At 42.7% G+C, this 16,726-nt stretch overlaps 2 protein-coding genes across 7 annotated transcripts in view; one reads left to right on the forward strand and one right to left on the reverse strand.

The window, feature by feature from the left end:
- The window catches only part of HERC3 (HECT and RLD domain containing E3 ubiquitin protein ligase 3), a 138,239-nt gene that overhangs the window by 27,847 nt on the left and 93,666 nt on the right, over positions 1-16,726 (reverse strand). The gene's annotated exons all lie outside the window — the stretch shown is intronic.
- Positions 6,160-8,284, forward strand: NAP1L5 (nucleosome assembly protein 1 like 5). Its single transcript, XM_032631847.1, has one exon. The coding sequence runs from the start codon at positions 6,490-6,492 to the stop codon at positions 7,033-7,035; it is 546 nt and encodes a 181-aa protein (XP_032487738.1). The 5' UTR covers positions 6,160-6,489; the 3' UTR covers positions 7,036-8,284.

Genomic DNA, 16,726 nt, shown 5'->3' on the forward strand with positions numbered 1-16,726 from the left:
TCCTTTTAGAATGAGAATGTCCTTCCAATGCCTGTCCCACCATTGTATTTGGAATAATCTGTCTGGTTTCACAAGTTCACAGGCTACAGAAGAATTCTGTCTCAGGATGAATCAAACCTTAAGTCTCACTCATACCTGACTTAGACGATATTTACATGATATATTAGTCCAGACTCTCCAGGGAAACAGAACCAATAGGAAGTGTGTGGGCATATGGGTATATACATATATAAATAGAGAGATTATAAAGAATTAGTTCATGCAATTACAGAGGCTGACAAACCACAAGATCTGCAAGCTGGAGACCCAGGCGAGCAGATGATGTAGCTCTAGTCCAAAGGCAGGCAGGCTCGAGACCCAGGAAGGGCTGATGCTTCCGTCAGAGTCTGAAGGCAGGAAAAAACTGATGTCCTGGGGCTTCCCTGGTGGCGCAGTGGTTAAGAATCCGCCTGCCAATGCAGGGGACACGGGTTCGAGCCCTGGTCCGGGAAGATCCCACATGCCGCAGAGCAGCTATGCCCGTGCACCACAACTACTGAGCCTGCGCTCTAGAGCCCGCGAGCCACAACTACTGAAGCCCACGTGCCACAAGTACTGAATCCTGCGCGGCTAGATACCGTGCTCTGCAACGAGAAGCCACCGCAATGAGAAGCCCACGCACCACAACGAAAGAGTAGCCCCCGCTCGCCGCACCTAGAGAAAGCCCGTGCACAGCAACGAAGACCCAACACGGCCAAAAATAAATACGTAAATTTATTTTTAAAAAAACAAAACTCATGTCCCAGCTCAAAGGCAGTCAGGCAGGAGGAGTCCCTCTTACTCAGCCTCTTTCTTCTTTTCAGGCCTTCAACTGACTGGATGAGACCCATGCACATCAGGGAAGGCAATCTGCTTTACTCAGTTTCCTGATTCACACGTTAATCTCGACCAGAGACATCTTCACAGACATACCCAGAGTTAACGTCTGACCAAACATCTGGGTACTCCATGGCCCAGCCAAGTTGACACATAAAACTAACCATTACAGAAGAGACTTTAGAGTTGATGCTGGAATAGGTTAAGACTTTGGGGGGTGCTGGAATTGAGTGAATGTATTTTACAGGTGAGAAAGACATGAATTTGGAGGGGGAGGCAGAGAATAGTGCGTTATGGGTTGGACTGTGTCTCCCTAAAATTCATATATTAAAGTCCTAACCCCCATTACCTCAGAAGGTGACCTTATTTGGCGATAGGGTCTTTACAAAGGTTATCAAGTTAAAATGAAAGTATTAGGGTGGGTCCTAAGGCAATGACTGCTATCCCTATCAAAAGGGGAAATATGGGGACTTCCCTGGTGGCGCAGTGGTTAAGAATCTGCCTGCCAATGCAGGGGACACAGGTTCGATCCCTCGTCTGGGAAGACCCCACATGCCGCGGAGCAACTAAGCCCATGGACCACAACTACTGAAGCCCGCGCACCTAGATCCCGTGGTCCGCAAGAAGAGAAGCCACTGCAATGAGAAGCCTGCCCACTGCAACGAAGAGTAGCCCCCGCTCGCCGCAACTAGAGAAAGCCCGCGTGCAGCAACGAAGACCCAAAGCAGCCAAAAATAAAAATTAATTTAAAAAATAAAGAAATGCTTTACCAGGAGCCTTTAAAAAAAAAAAAGGCGGGGGGGGGGGGGGGTGGTGGGAATGTGCACACAGACCTGCACAGAGGGAAGACAATGCGAAGAGACACAGGGAGAAGACAGCTATCCACAAGCCGAGGAGAGAGGTCTGGAGTAATTCCTTCCCTCACAGCCCCCAGAAGGATGCAACCCTGCCAACCCCTTGGTTTTGGAGTTCTAGCTTCCAGAACTGTGAGACAATAAATTCCTGTTGTTTAAACCACTTAGTCTGTAGTATTTTTTTTTTACAGCAGCCCTAGCAAATTAATATACAAACTCTAATCTCTATCTGAATTAGTATTGCTCTCACCACATCCTTTTCTTCAATAGTGATCATTAACAGTTACGGAGTGTTTACTAGATGCTAGTCACCGCAATAAGTCCTTGGATACACGCTATCTCGGTGAATACTCAAGGCCACCTTTTGAGTAAACTTTACGGTATAAGAATTGTGACTCAATAAATATACAAACAGTCAAGAAAATACAACTTTTTTGAAGTTGATGTGATCATTATTCCAATTTCACAACTGAATTCAAGAAAACAACTACTATAAGGGCAGGGGCAGAAACTGAAGCCAGATGTCTGAGTACAGACCCGTGCTCTCAACCCCACCTCATCAAAGTGCCCTCCCTACCCCACCTTGCTTGCTTCCAATGTGACAGCTGTGTGGGAAATTACAGTATGCCAAGATACGGACTTCACAGCGTGACAGCGCATCGTGCTATCCACAGCTATGTGTTACCTGCAGCCCCACAGTACACTAGAGTCCACAAAGCCCATAAAATGAGACAACTCTTAATGAGTTAATTTTTAAACACACAGATTTTAAAAAGCACGTACTATATGCATTGCCAAGGGTTTTCAGAAGTCTGAATCCAAACTGTAGGAAGGGTCTTTTTAAAAGCTTGGTCAAACCGACTCTGAAATTAATATAGAAAGTCAAAGGAACTAGAAAAGCAAAACAATTTTGAAAAAGAACAGAGTTAGCCAACTTGAATTACCTAATTTCATGACTTATTATGATAAAGCTACAGTTATCAAGTGTGGTATTGGTGAAAGGACACATAAATCAGTGCAACAGAACAGAAAGTCCAGAAATGGATCCACATGTACATGGACAGTTAACTTTTGCCAAATTTGAATGAGCAATTCTGTGGAGAAAGGACAGTATTTTCAACAGAAGTCGTACTGCATCAACAGAATATTCATATGCTAAAGGTATCTATCCCTATACCTGACACCTATTTAAAAGTTAACTCAATATGGATCGGAGTCTAAAAGTGAAACTTTAAGTTGTAAAACTTCCAGAAGAAAACATAAGACCAAATCTTTACGGCCTTGAAGTTGGCAAGGATTTCTTAAATATGACACCCAAAGCATAATCTATAAAGAAAAAGTTAATAAAATGGATTTATCAAAATTTTAAATATCTGCTTTTTGAAGACACTATTACAAAAATGAAAGACAAGCCCCAGACTGAAAGAACATACTTACAAAACACACATCTTACATAGGACCTGTACCCAGAATATATAAAAACATTAAAAAATTAATGAGCAAAAACTTCAATTTAGAAAATGGGCAAAAGCTCTAAACAGACATTTTATTAAAGGAGATATATGAGTGACATAAGCACGCTGGAAGATAACATCTTTAATCATCATGGACACATACACTGCTCTGAGATGAGGGGACAAAAAACCAACAATACCAAATGCTGGTGAGGGTGTGGAACAACTGCAACTCTCATGCACTGCTAGTGTGACGGGAAGGGGGACAGCCACTGTGGAAAACACCGTGAAGTTTCTTACAAAGTTAAACCCCCCCTTTACCGTATGACCCAGCAATTCCACTTCTAGATACTTAGCCAAGAGAAATAAAGACCTCTGTTCACACAGAAATCTGCTGATGAAGGTCCACAGCATCATTGACCGTAATCACACAAAAAACCTGGAAATAACTCAAAAGGGAATATTACTCAGTAATAAACAGGAACAAAGTACTGATACACTATACGGAACACCACTGATGAATCTCAAATTCGTTATGCTGAGTGAAAAAGGCTACACACATATGATTCCATTTATGTGACGTTCTGGGGAAAAGTCAGAATTACAGAGACAGATCAATGGCTGCGAGGTCGGGCAGGAAGGGAAAGACCAGGAACGTATCTGGCGGGGGATGAGGTTACTGCTCTGCAGTTCCATTACTGTATGTCTGTCAAAGTATCCTAAAAAGGGTAAACTTTATTGTAAACAAATTATATCTCAATACAGACTTAAAAAAAGAGTAGCCTTGAGACCGGCTGGGACCCTTTGCTGCAATGCTGGCACCCGGACAAACATCTCCTCCAGCAGCAAAATACAAAGAAAGCAGAAGGGACTAAAAATAACCGCATGGGTGCCCAGTTGGGGCAAATTACGAACAGGGAACAAGGTACAAAAAGACCAAAAACCCGTCACTTCTGAGGAACCAGGAACAAAAAGCAGGGTACTGCGCATGCCCCCTGCACACAGACCCACCAGGGGGCTGGGCAGACCAGCGAAGCTACCCCTCTGGCCTGACCCCTGGACCCATTCCTACCCTCGCCCCAGATAAGGAACCCGCTCACCTCCCCGCTTAGGGAATGAAAAGGGAAACTGTTAACGTGCTTTAGCTCCCTTGTGCTGTAGCACGAGTCCCAATAAAGCCTTGCTTGAATTTCTTACCTGGCCTCTTATATGAAGGAGTCCAAGAACCCCACAGCTTAAGGCGAAGTTTAAAATTTTTTTTTAAGATGGGAACATAAAAATCCTAAAAGACGGGCATGCCCTGGCTGTCTCAAGCAAGTTAAGTTAGTTAAGTAGATTTGAATAAAGTTTGGGTCTTGTTTTGTTTTGTCTTTTTAAAGTATGTCATAGCTTCTATACTACAGGAGTTTGAAGGCCTGGTTTCTGCCCGATTCTGCCAAGCAGGTGATACATAATTGTAAGAGAATATTTATTTCACTTTCTTTTTCTGCTTCTAAGTTCCTTATTTTTAAAAATGAGAAAAGGCATTCCTAACCTCAAGGTAGCTTTAGTTGGCTGATCCTATACATATTTCATACATGGTATATGGAATATGTATACGATCAGCCAACTAAATATAGATATATCATTACAGCAAATTCAGTCAGAGTTAAGATTAAAATTTAACAAAAAAACCCTCAGTCATTACAAATGCTAACAGGGAAGCAGACAATAAATTATCTGGAACGGAATTAAGAAAGTAAGTAATACGAATCACAAGTACCAAAAAAAACCTAGCATGTTTGCTAATGGGAATATATCGGGCCTTTTATAAACAGTAACTTTCTTTGGGGATGGGCACAAAGATGTCCTTTTTTAAGAGAATTATTATCGCAGGTTATCTTTGTGGATTGATAAATGCAATTTAATTATTTTGCCAACAAAACACTTACCAAGTGCCCACCAAGTGTCAGCACTAAGTGCTTTACATATTATTAACTCATATCCGCGAAAACCAAAAGACGGCACCAAATGTACTTAGGGAAGTAATTTCCTTACAGTCACAGGTTTTATGGAAAAGCTTCAGCAAGTCCCAGTATAACTGATGAAGGAAAAGCATTTATATCAGTCATGGCGAATTTGAAACCATTCCTGAAGAAACCCTGTAAAGATCGTTTGCGTTCCATACCTAAAAGTATGTGCCCTTATCCTTATTCAAGAAGCTATCGTTCTGATTTAATAAATGAGGAACTAAAGTCTCTACTCACGCCGCTATTAGAGAACAAGAGTTCGGTATTTAATAGCTTTTCTTCAAGTTCTCATATACGAATCACCAGTAAGAGCCATAGCACAGGTGCTGAACGTGCCTCGGGGACAATGCCTGTGCGTGCGTGTGTGTGCCAGCGCGTCCCCAAGGAACGGCAGTCCTAAACACATGCTTCAGGCCCGGGAAGGCAGGGGGCCCTCGGCCTGGGCCTCAGGGCTTACACGGTCTTGCTTTCTGTGGCCCTCCTGCCGCTTCATTCCGAGGACCCTTCGAGAACATTCCAGGATAACGTAGTGCCGAGATTCCCTACCCAAACGGCTCCAAAGCTGCTTCCAAGGTCCGTCTAGCTGAGAGAAGACCCTGCCACCAGTATATATGCTGCTAGGCTGGGAAAGGGCCAAGAGGGGCTGTTGGGGGGGGCGGGGAAGGGGTGATGGGGGGCATGTAAACTGCACTATTCCCGCCCCCATCATCACACGCACCCAGGTCATCAAGGGGGTGGGACGGAGCCCGCTCTCCCCGCGCCTCCACTTCCCGGAAAAGAAGTCAGTGAAATCTCAGGTGCTTAAAGACGGCTCCCCAAGAGTAAGCCAGAGACGCCCTGCCGACGGCAGCCCAACGCCAGCTAAGGGGAGATGCAGACAACCGCCAAGCCAGGCGCATTGGCGGATGGAGATGAAGCCCTGGGCGGGCTAGAGGAACACGACGGCCAAGGCTGAGCCCTTCCCCGCGGCGGATCCCCGCGGCCAGCCGCAGCCCCGCTCTACTGCAGGGGGAGGCGTGCGCAGGCGGACGGGCAGGGTCGCTAAGAAACGGGTCCGGACGTCGTCCGCAGTGCGGGGAGACGGCAGCGCAGCATCGGCGGTCGGCTGGCTGGTGCGGGTCGAGGGCCCGACCATCAGCTGATTCTGGGGAGCCAGTCAAGCGCCCGCGGGGGCAAAGGGCGGGGCCGCGCCAACGTCCCCGCCGCGGCCGACGTCAGTGCCGCTTGCCGCTTGCCGCTTGCCGCAGGATCGCCGGGGCGCAGCTCGCGGGCAGCTCTCCGCGGGAGCCACCGAGACCTCTGCGCTGCTCCGCGAACATGGCCGACTCGGAGAACCAGGGCCCCGCGGAGCCGAGCCAGGCGGCGGCGGCAGCGGCGGCGGCGGCGGCGGCGGCGGAGGAGGAGGTAATGGCGGAAAGCGGTGCGCAGGGGGGAGATTCTGACAGCGCGTCCGGCGACTCCGACGGCGCGGTCGGTCAGACGGCTGAGGAGCCCCAGACGCCTGCAGAGAATGCACCGAAGCCTAGAAATGACTTTATCGAGAGCCTGCCTAACTCGGTGAAATGCCGAGTCCTGGCCCTCAAAAAGCTGCAGAAGCGGTGCGATAAGATAGAAGCCAAATTTGATAAGGAATTCCAGGCTCTGGAGAAGAAGTATAACGACATCTATAAGCCCTTACTCGCTAAGATCCAGGAGCTCACCGGTGAGATGGAGGGGTGTGCGTGGACCTTAGAGGGTGACGACGAGGAGTTGGAGGATGAAGAGTACGAGGAGGAGGAGGGAGAGCCTGCGGTGGAGGCGGCGGCTGCTGCCGCCAGAGATGAGGGTCCCCACTCTGCAGTGTCTGACGACGCCCAGAAATAAGCGGGGGCAGAGATTGCAGAGGAGAATGACGACGCAGATTCAAAACCCCGATTTTTTTTTTCTTTTACACATCGGTGGACTTGAAAAGGCTCAGGTTTTGGACCAAAGTACAATGTGAATCAATTCTGACATTCCTAGAATCATATTAAATCGACGCAATCAGGTTCTGGCCAGCCCGTTTCCAATCGAAACACCAATATACCAAAAGGTGTTGTAAACGAGTTAAATTTAAAATGGCTTTTTCATGATCTCTTCTGCGCGGGCTGGAGTTGAGACTTCCTAAGGGTGTCAAGTAGATGTTAAGTAAAGAACGTCACTTTGAAACCTTTTGATCACACTGTCATCACGCTACGCACAGAACACCCAAGCCGAGACCGAACATGTTCTCAGTGCCTAATTCTTCAATTTCTTTAGTCTTGCATTTTTCCAGCTCAGAAGCATCAGAACCCAAGAAAAATCTCATCTTTAAGACTTTTCTTTCATAACCCAGACATCAGCTTTACACTTCAGAGAAGCGTGATGGGATGGAGGAAGCCCGTGCCGGAGATCATGACAGTACTGTTAGTGAGGCCCAGAAAACTGCCACTTCAAATTCTAAAGACTGTACTGAATATTTGGTTCTGAGAAGGAGGGTGTATAACCTGTACACTACTGTCAACATATGTGTTCATTATTTACAGTCTCGTGTTTATGTGTTTTCTTGGTAGTGTCTATTTACAAAGGTGTTAAAAAAAAACAATGTTTAAGTATTGATCCCTTTATCTAGCATTTTAGAAATATTAATTTACTTGAAAAGATGTAGAATCTAGTAACTTCTGTAAAGCATGTGTATCCAATGTTATGTTGGATCCTTGTGATGTCTTTTTGTCTTGTAGCTTTTAGAATGTAGCTGTGAAAATTATCAGAACTCTTCACGGAAGCTAATGTATGGAAAAAATATATACTTGAAGAACCAATCCAACTGTGTGTCCCCATCCCCAGCTCAGAAGTAGAAAGGGTTTAAGTTTGCTTGTGTTAGCTGTGCCTTCCTTATTTTGCTATGTAAATGTGACATATTGAATATAAAATGGTGCATAATCAAATTTTTCTGCTTGAGAACAGACCGTCATACAGTAAAGGATTTTTAGGAGGACACATTTAATGTAAAGACTCAGCTTCTTTGTGGGTTTTGAATTGTGTGATCCGTAAAGAAATTTAAGCATAACGTTGTTTACCACTGTGGTGTTAATAAAACAGTATTTTCAAAAAACAAAAGGACTCATACCCTGACTGCCTGGAATCAAATCCCAGCTCTGCCTCCTATTAGCAATGAATCTTGGGCCATTACGTTAATCTGTGTTCAGTTTCTCCTCATGTATAAAAGGGGATAGGAAGTCCCTTCCTCACAGGTTATTATGAAGAACAAACTAGTTAATTTACATAAATCCCACAGACCAGTGTCTCACCCTAAGGGCTCAAGATATTTTAGCTATTATTATTATGGTTATTATTATTATATGAAAGAGTAAGATGATGATTTCAAATTCAATCCTCCTAAATTATGAAAGAAGAAAAAATACATATTATATTCCTAAGTTCATGATATTACAGTTAAAGAAGTAGCCTTTAATTCATAAACACAGGTAGTTCAATAAACTGTCTTGTTTTGTTTTCCTCAATATAAAAATCAGGTTTTGATTTCTTCCCAGAAAGGACAAAAGACTTTAACGTGACATTATGCATATATTAAAAAGTCTATTTCAGCTTTATATTTGGGCATTCTAAATGAAGTATAAAACTGAAGACCCCCCCCAAAATTTTAAACACAGACGTGCTTTCTTCCATTTCCCTTAAGGGTTAAAATTAGAAGCAAAATTAGACTGCTTTACCTTCGGGAACGGAAGGAAGCTCTGACCTGTTGCTAATGGCAATAGTTGAGTGAAACCTTAATGTATTATTAATCTTCCTTAGGGCCAGGACAACAAAAAGAGAAAATCAAAATAATGTATTACATAAGTCAATGATTATCTTAACCACGATTATCTGAAATAGAAGGGAAAAAATCTAAAATAATTCAATATTCATTTCTTATCTCTAGGAGTAAGAGACTGTCATTTAATATTTTTCTAGGTCCCACAAAAAAGCAAAACTGAATGAAACAAATAAGGTGTGTAGCTAGTGGGGGAAAAAAAAATTTTTTTCAGGCATGTGATTACACATAGAAAACCCAAGAGAATCAACTGAAAGCTATCACATTCACAAATCTGAGGAATAGACCAAACATATAAGTATATAAAAACCAATAACTATTTCTAGGCACTACTAATGATAAAAATATATGCAAAGGGCTCTCTTTCACAGTAGAAATAAGAAACCAAAATATTTATAAAAACCTCTAATAAAAATGTATATAACCAATGGAAAAAAAAAACAGTATCACAAAGAAATGTAAAAGAGGCCTTTGGAAGGTGAGATTGAATATCACAAAAGTGTCAATTCTTCCCAAATTAACTTTTAATTTATTACACTTCAAATCAAAACCCAAACTGGATCTGGAACCATATAATTACCCTAATCTTCACCTGTAAGAATAGGAAAAACAATTAAGATTTTTACCTTAGACCAGACACACAAAAAATTTTTTTAATTGAAGAAAATATATTATTATCAATTACTAGACAGGGAAAGGTTACATCCAGAATGATTTAAGACCATAAGAAATAATCGACACGCACGACAACACAAAAATTAAGAAGTTTTAGAGACTTAAACAGACTCCACATTTTTAAAAGTAAACAGCAAACTGGGAATAAAATCTGCAATAAATACAGATGGCAAAGGGTTAATAGTCTTCATACAATAAAGAGTTGATACAAATGATATGAAAATCATTTCATCTTAAGAGAGAAAAACGTAAAGGACATCAGCGGACGACTTTAAAAAAGGGAAATACTGCAATCCTGTTTGGGGCAGCAAGACACGTCCTGAAAGGGCAATACTAAGTGGACCAGGCCTCCAGCAAGGTCTGGAGGATATGCAGGCCGAGCTGTGTGCTCTGGCCAGCAATCTTTCTTTCACTTATGATAAGACTTTAGCTGTGGGGTTTTCTAGCTACCAGTCATACCACTGTTGGTTACTTTTCTCAGGATAAGGCACATAATGTGCCCTTCACAATGTCAAACAATTTCCACCATTTTCCTAACTGGGTTGATCCTTCCCCTCTGTTTCCTGCACTGCTTATTTGATAGTTCCTCAGGCAGACATAAATCTTGTGTGTTAACATGTAGCCGGATACCCTCCCTTGAAGGCAGGTCAAATGCTCTTACTCATAAACCTTTTTTCATCCATTATAGGCCCAAATTAGTAAGCAATGCACAACGTAACTGGCAGAAAGAAAGGCAACTGTGCATTACACATTCAACTCGGTCTCTCAGAGCATTATGCAGAAGACTGCAGCACGCCCACACTGCCTGCCCGAGCACATCACAGCAGCTCTCCGAGAGTTCACAATTAAGCGCACACAGACGCGTTTGCGTGTGCCACACACAGACACAAACACGTTTTTTTATTGGCGTGGAATTCACAAAACATAGCCATTTTAAATGAGCAATTCAGTGGCATTTAATACATTAATAATGCTGGGCAATGACGACTTCTATCTCATTCACTTCTTTTAAACAAAAATATTTTAGAGGTAAACATCAGTAAAAAGGATCAATGCTGGGCAGACTATGTAAAGTAGCCTAAGCATGGAAGAAATACGAATTTTACAAGTGAGGTCAAGTTTCTTATTAAATCAGATTGGATTTAAAAAAAAAGAACACTCAGTATTTGTAAGGATTCGATGAAATGGGTACTTCTCATACATTGACGATAATGTATAAGCTGGTATCATTCATTAGCAAAATCAATTTAGTAAAAATATCAACAAATTCAAAATGATATACACTAATTCAATTTCACCCTTGGGACCTTACCATTAAAAAGAAATTTTAAAAACAAACAAAGCTTTATACGTAAGATGACTGATACAGTGTTATTAAAAATGGAGGGGGAAGAGAAAGAAAAAAAGGGCAAGGAAAAAAAAAAGAACACAGAAACAAGCCAGATACCCAAAAGGGAAAGAAGAGAAAATACACATTGACACAGCAGGCTGTGCAGCCATTATTAAGGGTGTTCATGAGGGCTTTATAATAACATTATAGATATAAACACTGTCTCAACCTAAGTTTAAAAATTCAGACATACACTTTTATACGCACATCGTATGTCTTTAACTATGCCAACTTTGTTTTTAAAAACTTGCATAGTCTGCCTGCAACTAAAACGGCGAACTCTTCAAAGTCATTTATCTTCTAGGGATGAGGGGACATGGGGACTCTGGAGCCCCGGTCTTGGCCCTGTAAGTGGCAGTGTACTGAGAGCACAAGCTCTCAGTCAAACAGAATGGCTCTGCATCCTGGCTCTGGTGTTTGAACACTGGACTTCTGGCTGTGTAACCTTGAACAAGTGACTTTTGTCTCTCTCTGCCTCAGTTTCTTCAACTGTGAAGTGGGGAGGACTGCATGGGAAGGACTCAGAATAATGCCTGACACAAGGGAAGCACTCGAGAAACGTTACTGGCATTTTAATTATCTGCTATTCCTATAACAGCCCAGTGAGAGTACCACGCAGATCTTAACGATTACACCTCTCATAGACTATCTCAAGAGATCAAGGTGGGAGGAAGACGCAAGAGGGAGGAGATATGGGGATATATGTATATGTATAGCTAATTCACTTTGCTATAAAGCAGAAACTAACACACCACTGTAAAGCAATTATACTCCAATAAAGACGATTAAAAAAAAAGAGATCAAGTGAAGTCTTTCATTAGTCCTAACTTCAGTAGATCTTAAGACGCTAGAAGTATTTGTCATGTGTGGGTTTTATTCTCAGGTTCGCTCTATGGAATCTAGGTGCCCTTTGGAGCACTTACCTTAAGCCTGGCATTTCCTTTTCATTATTCCCTCTCCCCACCCCTTTTTTAATATGGCAGAAATGGGGGAAGATATTGATTGCATTTGATTTGATTAAATTGAGTTAAACTGGGGGAAATCTAGAATGATATGTGGGGTTTTTTTTTATTAATGGTAGTAACACCATGCCACAGAGTGTGAGAACTACTTAACCACAAATAGTCATGTAATGCAGTATTATTCAGATGTGACTGCCAGCTGTTCCAAGATGTAGCTAAGATGTGGCCGCCAGCAATCACCCATGGATGTTCTTTTACCTGGATGCTTATAATTCAATTGTCTGTCTGCAGCTCTTGTCCAAGGAAAGAAAGCAATTTTAAGTCCAAATGGAATGTAATAAATTATGGATACAGAATTGGTACCCTTCTGACATTTCCCTCCAGGGCAGTGGTGACAGCAAATATCTTACTGTTAACAGAAACAGCTTCAATGCCAGCAGTATCTGTATACACAACGCTCAAGTTAAAAATCCAGCAGGTGTTATTCTTTTGGTTCTTTCATTTAATTTTCTTAGACTAATCTATGAAATACCCAAAAAGGACCCCCGGTGATGAGGTTATGGCATATAACAGTCAAAAGGAAATAACAGCTGCAATGATTAATCTTTTACCGTCATATACAAGCTTTCTTACCGGGATCTCAACATGCTTTAATGTTAAGATTTCTGCTTTTTGCAACATTAAAGATAAAGGAAAAAACATCTGCTTGTCTTCTTCTGGCTGTCCCTAACTCTGACAGCAATACTCTGTAATGAGGCAGTAACCACACTAGGTTCTCAAAAGCCTTCCCAACAGGTAACTGTGTCAGCAAGGGGGTCTGCTCCTGTCACCGAGTACAGAGTCATGGAAAACAGTGCCTAAAGCAGTGGGTGAGCTCTCCACTGTGTGTTCGATGAGTGCTAGCAACACAGAAAAGCCGAAACCCAAACTTGCACCTAACACAGAAGCCATTCCATGTTTAAATTTCAAGCATCGCGTACTGGCAATAAAAATAAGAACCCCCCCTCTGCCTGGCGATATTTAAAACGACAGCACATTTTACTGCACAAAGATTTGAAAACTTTTTTAGAAAGAGAGAAGCTATTTTTTAGAAAGTCATGGTAGCATAACAATGGAGTTTTGTAATACAAGTAAAAGAATAATGTAACTTCCCTTATTACTCCCTTGAAATTATGTACTGTCTTTCTTTTAAGGAACCTGTATGTCATCAGACCATCCTTATGAAAAATGTCTTGTAGAAGCAGCCCTGAGGTCAATTAGGGACAAATAACTGCATAGACAGAGACAAGGAACCCACATGGCTGTAAACAAAAGCACGCTCTCCACACTGATTCTGAGGACCCCTCATGGGATCAGCAATGTCCAGGAGTGCATATGTGTCAGTGTATGGTCAGGACATTCAAGATGGCTGTTCTCTTGCTCGCTGTACATCCCCTGCTCTACCTGTGCCTGCTTCACCTACACCTACTCACATGACTGACCTTCCTACATACTTGCCCCAGGCCCTAACTAAATGACTGTTCTAATTTGAGATGAGAACATCTCCACGAAGATAGATAGCTTATCAAAGGGGTGTTGAAGGGCATGCCCGTCTACTGGTTTCCCTGATAACTGAGAGCCAACCTGATGTTGATTCCCCCTATAACTGGTAACCTCCTCCATCCCCCCGGTAGCAAAGACTACCACCACATCCTGCCTGACCTCGGATGCACACAGTGGGGTGTCGCTCCAAAACCTTGCTTCAGACATGTAAGATCTCCCATCCAGTAAACCACTGATGTCTCTGTTGCTGACTCCAGGCTCTTTCTTCGGTCTTAAGGCTGGGCAAGTACAGAGCTTGTAGGACTGTGGGGTGCAGCCCAAGAGTCAGCAACAGATATAAATAATGGAGAAGGAAAAAAAGAAGACGAAGAAAGAAAGTGTGCCACGGACCCACATCTACCATGCAACTCCTTTGCTCACAAACTTTACAGAGCACCTTTCCCTTTTTATTATATCCTCGTCTCTACTTTCTAGTATCCAAATCTTAGGAGTCCTCCCAACAGCTCTAATCCCATATCCATCCTCCCAGATGCATCTGTCCACGTGGATTTCTCTGATCCCCTTCCGATCCAATTAATCAATTTTGTCTTCATACTTCATTTACGGTTACATATGAGAACAGCTTATCACCCTAAACAAACTGTGGTCTACTTCAGTGTTCCTGCACAAACTGTCTCTCAACTATTAAGTGAATTCAATCGCTGATTCAAAGAAACACCTACCGAATAAGGAGAGACAGTGAGAGTGACAGAGAGAGAGAAGCAGAGAGACAGAAAGAGAAAAACTCAGACCCAGAAAGAGAGAGAGCAAAAAAGGCAGAGACAAAAAGTACTCCAAGAGCAATAATTTTATCAAGATATGAAAAAGAAAAGTCCCAACAACTGCCTCTCTGAAGACTACATCACAGATCACCTATGCCCGCACGACATGGCTCTCCCCCACCCCCCCACCCCACCCCCCCCCCCCCCCCCCCCCCCCGCCGTATCTAACACACAGCGCATTGGGATGACTCACCAGAATGTGAAGAGATTCTGGATATGCCCCTCCTCAGGCTGCTTGCCCAGCCCACTGTTAGCTCCTAACAAATGATGCACACACTGTCGTGTCTGAAATCTGATGCAAAAGCTCAGACATCCTTTGAAAGACTAAAGGCTGTAGATGTATCTACGTACACACATACATACATATGTAATAAAGCAATCAGCAAAACCAGGAGGGAAGAGAAATCACCTGGACCCACAAAGCCACTTTATGATCTGCCATAAATTCCCCAATTCTAAAAACAGTATCAAGGACTTCCCTGGTGGCGCAGTGGCTGAGACTCCGCGCTCCCAAGGCAGGGGGTCCGGGTTCGATCCCTGGTCAGGGAACTAGATCCCACATGCGGCAACTAAGAGTTCACATGCCGCAACTAAAGATCCCGCATGCCTCACCTAAAAATCCCACATGCTGCCACGAAGATCCCACGTGCCGCAACAAGGACCCATCGCAGCCAAATAAATAAATAAATATTAAAAAATGAAAACTAAATAAAATAAAAACATTATCAGACTCTACGGAATAATGAGACTGTTCTTATTAAACAAATCATTTGCTGTTAACAAAAATACCAACATTATGTAGATACAGAAAGGACAGTGCTTTCAGCTCCAAAAGATTCTTATCAAGTTAGAGTTTCGATTGAAACACCTACTTGAGACAAGACTAGCCTCTATATTAGATTCCCAGAGTCAAGATAATTTCATCATCTGAAGCCATTCTGTTGGGTACTTAGCAACTTCTGGATTATTTTACTTAATTCTGGTATTAGAGCTCACACTTGCCCCAAAGCTGAGGCTTCCTGGATAGTCTGGAAGGTTTACATGACAAAAAAGATTACTGAATGTTACATTAGACCACTTGGGCTTCCAGCTATCTTTAAAAACATAAAAGGATGGAAGAAGAGGCCTGTCAGTTTTTCTATCATTCCTGTTTTCCAAAGGGAAAACTTACGGGAGGAAGCCAATATATATCACTTGGATAGAGTGAATTTCATAGGATCTCTGTTTGCATCTTTGCAACTATTTACAGTAAGAAGCCAACTAGCACCCAGAGTGAATTAGCTTTAATTTCCCAACATGCTTAAAACAGCACACAACTTCTCTTCATCTGTAACTTCTTCCACAGCTTCAACGAACCCTTGCCTCCAGAAGGCTTCCCTCGCTCACAACCCTCCCAAGTGGAGACTGCCACTCCCTCGTCTTTGCTCACCCCTACCGCTTCTTTAAGCCAAGAAGTTTCGTCTCTAGCTAATGTGCTAACGGTCCCTAAATCCTCATCTCAAGAGTCTACTTTCTATTCTAATACATACAACTCATCTAAGAACATACATTTTCCCTGTCCTCGTTTTTATTTATTTCACCACTTTTTTCCTTGTGTAGGCAACCTCAAGTTCACTGGTCATTAAGACTGGCATAAGTAAACAAATAAACTACTGATATAAGACTTCTCTTCTAATACAACAAACTAGTGAATATAACAAAAAAGAAGCGGACTCACAGACATAGAGAACAAACTATGGTTACCTGTCGGGGGGAGGGGCAACATAGGGTGTGGGAAGTGGGAGGTACAAACTACCTAGTGTAAGATAGGTTCAAGGGTGTACTGTACAGTATGGGAATACAGCCAATATTTTGTAATAATTGTAAATGGAAAGTAACCTTTAAAGACTGTATTAAAATTTTAAATGCAAAAAAGAAAAAGAAAACATCCTACTTAAAAAAAAAAAACTATGAATTGATTTTAAAAAAAGACCCCTCTTGATGACAGACATAAATTTTCAGCTCTAAACAAAATCACCTAGGTATCACACAGACATGTCAAAATCAACACATACAAAATAGAACTCTTTCCCCTCCACCCTGTGCTACAGATTCTGTTTCCTGTTGGTCAGCTCTCCAAATCAGAAGCCTCAGAGTTGTTATCAATACGTGCCTCTCGGGACTTCCCTGGTGGCTCAGTGGTTAAGAATCTGCCTGCCAATGCAGGGGACATGGGTGTTCGAGCCCTGGTCCGGGAAGATCCCACATGCCGCGGAGCAACTAAGCCCGTGCGTCACAACTACTGAGCCTGCGCTCTAGAGCCCACGAGCCACAACTACTGAGCCCGTGCGCC

This window comes from Phocoena sinus, chromosome 5 (genome assembly GCF_008692025.1).
Source record: "Phocoena sinus isolate mPhoSin1 chromosome 5, mPhoSin1.pri, whole genome shotgun sequence".
In the NCBI taxonomy this organism is placed as follows: domain Eukaryota; kingdom Metazoa; phylum Chordata; class Mammalia; order Artiodactyla; family Phocoenidae; genus Phocoena; species Phocoena sinus.

Coding starts and splice junctions, on each gene's coding strand:
- NAP1L5 (XM_032631847.1), top strand. CDS start 6,490: ATGGCCGACTCGGAGAACCAGGGCCCCGCGGAGCCGAGCCAGGCGGCG.